Below are 8741 nucleotides of genomic sequence, written 5' to 3' on the forward strand. Positions count from 1 at the left end.
AAAAAATGATTGATTATTAATTTTTGATTATTTTATTTTACGGAAGGAAATATATATATCAATAGATATCACAATAAAAAAATTACGATGGAGTATTAATTCCAAAGAAGACGGATTGGAGCTATAGCGTCTTATAAAATATTTTACATTAAAAAAATTATAACTTGCGTCTTGCACTACGTCGGTTTGAGCAGTTGTTGCTTCCATTTCGTTGCTGGTTTTTCGATGTCGTATAGATGACTGAATGACTCGTTACTCGTTACGGTCCTTCTTTGGAGTCGTTGAAGTATAGACGTTCTGCAGTTGCCTTCTTCAACAGTGATTCAATGATGAATTGCCTCCTTGAATTCATCGAAGTTGAATTATTTCCAAATATAGTTTCAAAAAAAAATTGAAAAAATATTTTTTATTTAAAAAAAAATTCAATTTAGAAATTCTGCTTGAAATAATTCTGTTACCGACTGCGCCAAATTTATAGTGGGCCAATTAACTAAGCGTTGAATAAGTGGAGATGTAGTGGTGTTAAAGGAATAAAAATGACGAAAATATTTCAGTGTTTTTTAATTAGAAAATTATACTTAGTCCTAATGTCAATATTCTGATGTAGACTGGCGTAAAAGTGCTCACGCTAACTCTGTAAAATCACTTCTGTCGACTAGGAGTCCTCTTCAGGGCCCCCTTATATAGTAGGTTTTCCCCGAACTATTTCTCGTGTCCCTTCTGGGTCAACGAATTTGCACGAACATGCACTTGCGATGGTCGTATGACGTCCGGATGATGCTCTGGCGCTCTGCTCACGCACAAGCTTTTCATCCACAACCGTTTCGCTAGTATTTCCCAGAAATGTTATTCCATCGTCGTTTCCGATTATAGGCCTACAATTCATTGCGGTTACGATATATTATCATACACGGATGCTGTTTATCCATTTCCTAGTTCAGGTGGTGTGACTTCCTTTTTATAATCGTTTAGTTTTTTTGGCCTAATGCGTTGCCGTCCCGGTACGATAGCTACCTATGTGTTAAATGTTTATTTTTACGTCGTAGTATCCTAATTGCGTGTCATATTATTATAATATATCAGTGATCGTTATCTCAATACTCATGCCTACGTCGCAGTATCCTATTATGTATTATATTATTAGTATAGGATATCAGAATATGTAGGTAGCATTATAAATATTTTTTATATTTTTGTTTCACGAGTGAGATTTTTACCTATCACTATTTATAAACCGTATTATAATACGATTTTATTAAAACCACAAACAAAAATGTCAGCAACTATTTTATAGTTATTTATAATTGACCAAATAAAAATGTTGACATCAAATCGTCCGTTAATAAATATGTTGGATTTTGAGCGATATATATATATGAATTGACAGTGTCCATTGGTTAGATTTCGGTTAGAATCTTAGGACGTATTTTGTATTTATGTTGATAGAATTTAATATAATTTGAAAATTTTGGTGATGCTTAAAGGCATTTTTATTGAAAATATTAATCTATTGTTTATTGGATGATGGTCTAACATTTATAGTATATACTATTTTATACATTTCTACTTTATTATCTTTTTAAATTGTACAGTAATTTCAGGAAGGATATTTTTTATTTGTTTTTGTTTAGATAAAATATTAAAATCTGATTGAACCATCATGCTGAACGTATGTATATTATTAATATATTAGAAAAAAAATGTTACGTTATACAATATTTAGATGTAAAACGAATATTGAAATATATCATTTCCGATGAAGTTTATTATGTATCTTAATTTAGGGTCAAGTATTTACAATAATTTATATTAATACCTCATATCACTAATCACAATAATTCACAGTTTAAAAGACAGGGTGCATAAATAAATTATTTATTAAAATATTGCCTATTCAATGCGCCTATTAAAACAAAAATGTATTCCTAATCGGAAACTGTAAATTATTAAGGAGTTATGGCTATGCAACTACATGTTGTCATGTAATGGGATTGTATTATGACAAATAAAATATGCGATTATTATTATTTTTTATAGTCCTAGACTCCTAGTCTTAAAAGTTAAGAGGACATTATACCCGCATGTGGTTGTCTCTGTTTTACCAACGTACATCATAGCAAATTAGTGTTCAGCAGAACTCATTTTGTGATGTTAGCTTTAATATTAGACTATTAGAGTAAATTTACCTATTATAAAATTTAAAAGTAAGAATATTATCTAGAAAATGTCATATGGTTTTATTGATATTATGATTTTAAAGTGAGTTAGAGTTATGCAAAATACTACAACTGTCAACTTTAAAATGATAATATCAATAAAAGCATAATATGACATTTTCTAGTAATTCTCCCAGTAACTGTTAAGTATAAAAGTTGGAAGTAACACGTTTATGGTACATTTAGATTTAACAAAAAACTTTTATCTTGAAAAAATTATGAATTTTAAAGATTTCAATGTTGTCTTCTGATGTAAAAGATGATTATAGGAAGATAGAATATTTTTTAAATATATTTACCGATAAATAGTTGGAACGTTGTATGGTTGTAAAAGAATTATCAAGTGTACACTGTACATACAGGAGAGCCCTCTCTGATTTCAATGTTAATGTTGATGAAATTTGAATCATAGATTCTTTTTTAACAATAGATAGTAAGAATATATGAGGTATAAGCACTTCATATAATTAACCTTCCTTAAATCTAATTGTAAAACAAATTAACACATACTTAAGTGAATCTTATAATAATCCTACTTACTTTTTATTTATAAAAATGTACATAATTATGAAATACGTTATTATAAGAGGTAGTTTTCCTTAATTTTCTTAAATTTAGTATGGATATATTGTGCTTGACGTCAATACGAAAGGATTAAATTAGTACTTCAGTTATTGGATTAATTATTATTATATTTATCTGTTGAAAACATTATTATGTTGTTTCTGTAATAAATTATTTAATAAATTAAACCTAATACTTATTTTGATTTTTGATATTGTTATTATTATAACAAATAATAATAATGATAATAATACAGTGGCGTAGTTAGGGGGGCAAAGGGGGCGCTTGCCTCCCCACAACCTCCTCTGAAAATTAACTTTTAAACAAAATTTGGTAATTTAAAAAACTGTATACTTATTGAAGTTGTATAAGAAATTGTATAGTATAAAGTTCGATATTGTATTATTTATTTTATTATTTTAATTTACTGAAATTAATTACTAATTACTACCTATATACTTGTGTATTTGACTTGATATAATCCATGATTATTATGAACAATTTTGAAATTTTGCCCCCTCCCCCCAACAAAAATTCTTAGCTAGGCCACTGTAATAATAGTAAGTTACTACTTTTGTTATACAACATAATTTGACTAAAAATAAATGTATAAGATACATTTTTACAAATAATACAAATATACAAATTGTATAACTGTTTAAAGAAAAGTTGTATAATTCTATATTTATAATTTATTATATCTATTTAACTATATCATTGATAAAAAGTATAAAATATAACTAAATTCAGTCAACTAAAAAAATTCTTATTAAAAAAATAATACATTAACTATACATTTTTGCTAAATATTCAAAATAAATTGTAATTTTTATTAAATGTAAAGAACAGCAATTATAACATTCAATACTTAACATGTATTATTTAATTATATTAAAATAAAATTTAAAACATTTAATTTTAAAAGAATTATTGCAGTCTTCAGTCTTCAAATTTGATTTTGGTATATATTTTTAATATGATATCTTTCTTCAAAATATTTTTGATTGAGGTCCAATTATCTTTAAAATTTAAAATTAAATTAATATTTCATCATTATATTGTTAATATATCATATTTATAGATGAGCATTAAGATAATAATATAATGTACAATAATCTTATTTAATTATATTTATAATAGACTGATTAGGAAACTTCAGAAAGTTATTTAATTGTGTTTCTGAAGGAGCCAAACAGTTTCAAAATGTTTTATGCCTTTTAAGTTATATTTGTGCTAATATAAAAGATTATACTCAGTGTGAGTTAATTGATGACAAAATAAGGGAGAAGAATTTTAAGATTAGTAAAAATGAAGATCAAAATAATGAATTTGCCTGATAATGTTATTCATAGTCTTATTATAGTTGAAGACTTGAAGTTGTCTATAGATTTTGCCAATTTATTTTATTACTATTTAATAAACTGAATTGAAATGGTAAACTATCAACAGATATTTTATCATAAGCCTTAACAAACTTTAAAAGGGTTTCATTAAATATGTGTATGATTAGATTAAATGGATTATACTAAAAAAACAAACACTTACAAATAATATTTGACAATTATATTGTAATTGACAACTATTTAGGAAGTTCATCACTAGGACAAAAATAATGCTCATTAGCTAAACGCAAACTACGGGCATTTTTTTTATCATTGACATTTGATGAATTTTCTAATGTTTTTAATTCGTTCATTAAATTCAATTCAAAATCTGAAATTCATATAAAAATAAAAATAATTTTTAATAAAAAAAAAAATATATATTTTGGGCTAAAATCTAACAACTAATAACTATAAAAATAACTTTTTGGATCGAATAAATCAGTTGTAAATTCATAGGTGTCACAGTCCCAAAATTCTTCTGGTTTAAAACAAGTATCACCTTGATCTTCTCTGAAAATATTTTAAAATGTATGTATAATATTTAATGCCAATATAACATAAAATATGACTGACAAATTAAACAACTATTATAAGAGTTTAATAAAACTGATGAGGAGAACAGTTTGAATAATAAAATTATATTTTATATTAGTATATCAGAATATTTAATTGCGTAATATATTTTTTGTATAACACATAGACTTATTGATTGATTTAGAATAATTTTACAATGTTTTTTTCGTTCTACTGTTGAAATTTTCTTAAACATGAAACTTACATTTTGCTTTTTTATCGATAAAGCAGCAATTTTTTTTAATTCTTTTGATATCTATTGGAAGTATAGATATATTTCAATTTCAATTTCAAGTGTATTAAAACTTTAAGATTCAATCACAATTTTAAGTATTTTGATAAAATTTCTAATGATTCAACGCTTGGAAATTCAGTGATAGGGTCTATAAATTAATATTTTAGGAAGTAAGTACAAATTTGTACACACAAAAATAGTAATTTCATAATAATTGTATAGAAACAGTTAATAATAACAGTACATTCAACTAGAATTTACAAATTAACTTATATTTAAAAAAAATCCTTTGTTGTATTATAATTTTAGTTTATGTTATTTCATATGTTATATTAAGTTGTAACTACTGTCTACTAATTGATGAACCGAAAATAATTCAAGATTTTATCATGTGTTTTATAAAAAGTGAGTGTCTTTGAAAAATTATTAATTATTTTAATTAATTATAAATAATTATTAGAATATCAACAAAATTAGTAATTACTGTATTCAATACCTTATATTTACTAATTCATGATCACCGTGTTCTGAAGTACTATATAATGAGTAATGGCTACCTAAATAAAAACATTATTTGAAAATACCTTATAAAAAATAAAGAATATTGAAATAAAAATTGTAATAAAAGTAAAACATGCTTACTTGATCCATCAGTTTCAGATTCTGTATCATCAGGTTCTTCAATAAATAAAGGTCCTATAATACGATTTTCAGTAATTGATGAACGCAGATTTTTTAACAATTTTGAATAATTGGCCTATTAAAAAAAAAATAATTAATTCATTAGTAATATATTAACTTTTGATAATATAATAGAAAAGGCTTAATCTAAAAATGTAGTTAATGGGTTTCTATAATGGAAAAGTATTAAAAATGATATAGATCACAAATACATCATTTATAGAGAAAATGTTATTTGTAAACAAGTGCTAATGTTATTATGTGTTTATTATAATATTATCCAAATAACCAATTATAATTTAAATTGTTAAACCAATATAAATAATATAATATTTTATGAAAGTATAATCTTAAATACAAGAATAAGTTTAATTATGTATTTGTATATACCACTCTAATTTTTTCAAATCAATATCTATTAGCTTACTGCTTACACCAAATTTTTTGGACATTAGTCTGATAAGTGACAACAAATAATACTACATTAAAAGAATCATAAAAAAAAACAAATAAAATACTAAATACCTAAAAGTTTTTCATTCAGTTCAAACTAGTTAACTTCAAAAGCACATGAAATATTGCTTTTAAAGATTTATTATTCTATAATTTATTTATATCTATTTATTATAAAGAATGTCTATAACATAGAATCCAGATCTATCATGGTATCATACTAATAAAGTAATACTTACTTTAATGTTTATATCAATATTAGTTTCAGTAGAAAATATATTTTGTTCTAGATCAAGTAATTTTATATTGGAGTTTAAGTTCCATGATGGACATATATCTAATTTATTTGCATAGAGATCCAAAATTTCCAGATTTATTAGGTCTTCAATAATTTCTGGAAATGTTGATATCTAATAAACAATATTAAATTAAAATAAGTTAAATATTTATTTAAATCTTTTTAAATTTACCTACCCAATTATTATTTAATATCAAACTTTTCAAATTCTTTAAGCTTTTAAAACTTTCAGGAATTTTTAAAATTTGATTATTTGAAAAATCACAGACTTCTAAGTTTGACAATTCACTAAATGAATCTGGTAATAACACAATAGAATTATTGGATAAATTCAAAAACCGTACACTTGGAAAACTGAAATGAACTCTGTTTCCAATGGTTGATAAGTCAACATTGATCATACTTAAAGATTCAATAAATTTAAATCGATAATTAAACACTAGTGGTACATCATGGTAGTAATTACGACATTTTTTGATCGTTGTATCTTTGTTATCCAAAACAATATTTCTTAGATTTTTTAAATTTTTGATAAAATCTAATTTTCGTACAACAGAATTTGTATTGGATAAATACAAATATTTCAGATGATTACCAATACCATACATGTTCAGATAAGGATCCACTGCAATATTGTCTAGGCAATTTGTAAATGATATATCCAATGATTCTAATGAATTACATTCAATTGACCATAACCATTGTGGAAGGGTATTCAGTTTTGAATTGTAACTGATATTTAATGTTAGTAACTGCTGAACACAGAATGGTTTTATGTTGATATCTAAGAGCTGGTTGTGAGATAAATCGAGTGATTTTAAAGAGTGCATACCGTCAATTAAACATTGAGGAACTTGTGTAAATGTATTATGTGACAAAATGAGATCTGTTAAATGTTGACATTTGATAAGTGATAATGGCAGTGTTTTCAATTCATTTGATGATAAATCAAGTTTGACTATATTCACAAGATTTCCAATGAATTCGGGTACTTCACAGATACTACTAGAGCTTATATCTAGTGTAGTTATGCGATCTAAGCAATCATTGATGTTGCACAACTTCTGGATTGTATGGAATGTTGGGTGTTGCTTACATTGGTCACAGCAGCTACAACTGCATCCTTTGGAAATGTCCATAATTGCTCAACAAAAAAAAAAAAAACGGTGTATCTGTAAAGCAGATATTATATTTTTCTTATTAAAACAACTAGATGTGAAAAAATAAAATAATAAAAGATAATGGGAGAAAACGCCACAACGCGTTGCAACGATTTTAAATAAATGCACAAACCTCTCAAATAGTGAATTCTGGATTTAACTTAATACTTGTTTCTATTATACGTGCTGGGCATCAGGATCAGGTACTTTTGAACTTTTGCCAAGACTATAGTTAAGTCGTTCTACTTCTATCGTAAAAATATTAAATATATTTTTAATTTTTATGATACGTTATAATATAAATTTAAATATAGTAATATACTATCTTAGTTCGTGGTTCGTGATAATAACATGATAATAAGTTATTCTGTGATAATAATGAGACTCTAATCAATGGAACTACAGTATAGCGTCATCTATGATCCAATGTCTGAAATATTAGATACTATTCATATTATATTTTACAAAAATATCTTTACTTGTTTAAAAAGATGTATTTTTGCATAATGTATCTAAATTTAATAGATTAGTTTTTATGATTTGTTTTATACATTTTGTTTGAATAAATCAATTAAATTAAAAGTATATAATAATACATATTTATTGTAATTTGTTATACTTTTAGTATTATTATAGCAGGCTAATATAATTGTTTCCGAAAATATTGCATTTATTATAATATTATTAACATTGAATTAAGATTTAAGGATATGTAATATATATTATATATATATAAAGTATATGGCTCTCTAATCAATTGAATTATACCATATTATTATATTAAATTCAATTACTCAAATGGTCAAATGTAATAAGTAATAACTATAATAATATATTTTGGTAAATACTAAAAAGGTAACTGTTAAACAGTTACATAGTATAAATTTAATTTATAATATCTTAAAATAAATTAAAAATTTCATTGCATAAAGTGAAATTCACAATAATATAAATAATATTATACCTATACGTAAAAGCTTTTAGTTCTAACGAATAATATTTTTAAATTATAAAAAAATAATTTCGTCCGAATTTAAACATAAAATGACTATAAAAAATAATTGACTTTATTTTTTAAATTTGATGGTTCTAGTATGAGCTATTTATGAGAAACCTTGTTCGTTTTTTAATTATAACATTATAAAGAAATCAATTTAATCAAAACTGGGTTTAGGG

At 24.4% G+C, this 8741-nt stretch overlaps 1 protein-coding gene across 1 annotated transcript; it reads right to left on the reverse strand.

Moving 5' to 3' along the window:
- Positions 1-4326: 4326 nt before the first annotated feature.
- On the reverse strand, positions 4327-7889 carry LOC132922823 (leucine-rich repeat protein soc-2 homolog). The gene is made up of 7 exons (XM_060986543.1): positions 7699-7889; positions 6582-7577; positions 6347-6517; positions 5616-5730; positions 5470-5530; positions 4587-4675; positions 4327-4493 (listed from the first exon to the last, which is right to left on the reverse strand). The coding sequence occupies exons 2-7, from the start codon at positions 7542-7544 to the stop codon at positions 4360-4362; spliced, it is 1533 nt and encodes a 510-aa protein (XP_060842526.1). The 5' UTR covers positions 7545-7577; positions 7699-7889; the 3' UTR covers positions 4327-4359.
- Between the last annotated feature and the right edge of the window lie 852 nt (positions 7890-8741).

Source organism: Rhopalosiphum padi, chromosome 2, assembly GCF_020882245.1.
Source record: "Rhopalosiphum padi isolate XX-2018 chromosome 2, ASM2088224v1, whole genome shotgun sequence".
Classification (NCBI taxonomy): domain Eukaryota; kingdom Metazoa; phylum Arthropoda; class Insecta; order Hemiptera; family Aphididae; genus Rhopalosiphum; species Rhopalosiphum padi.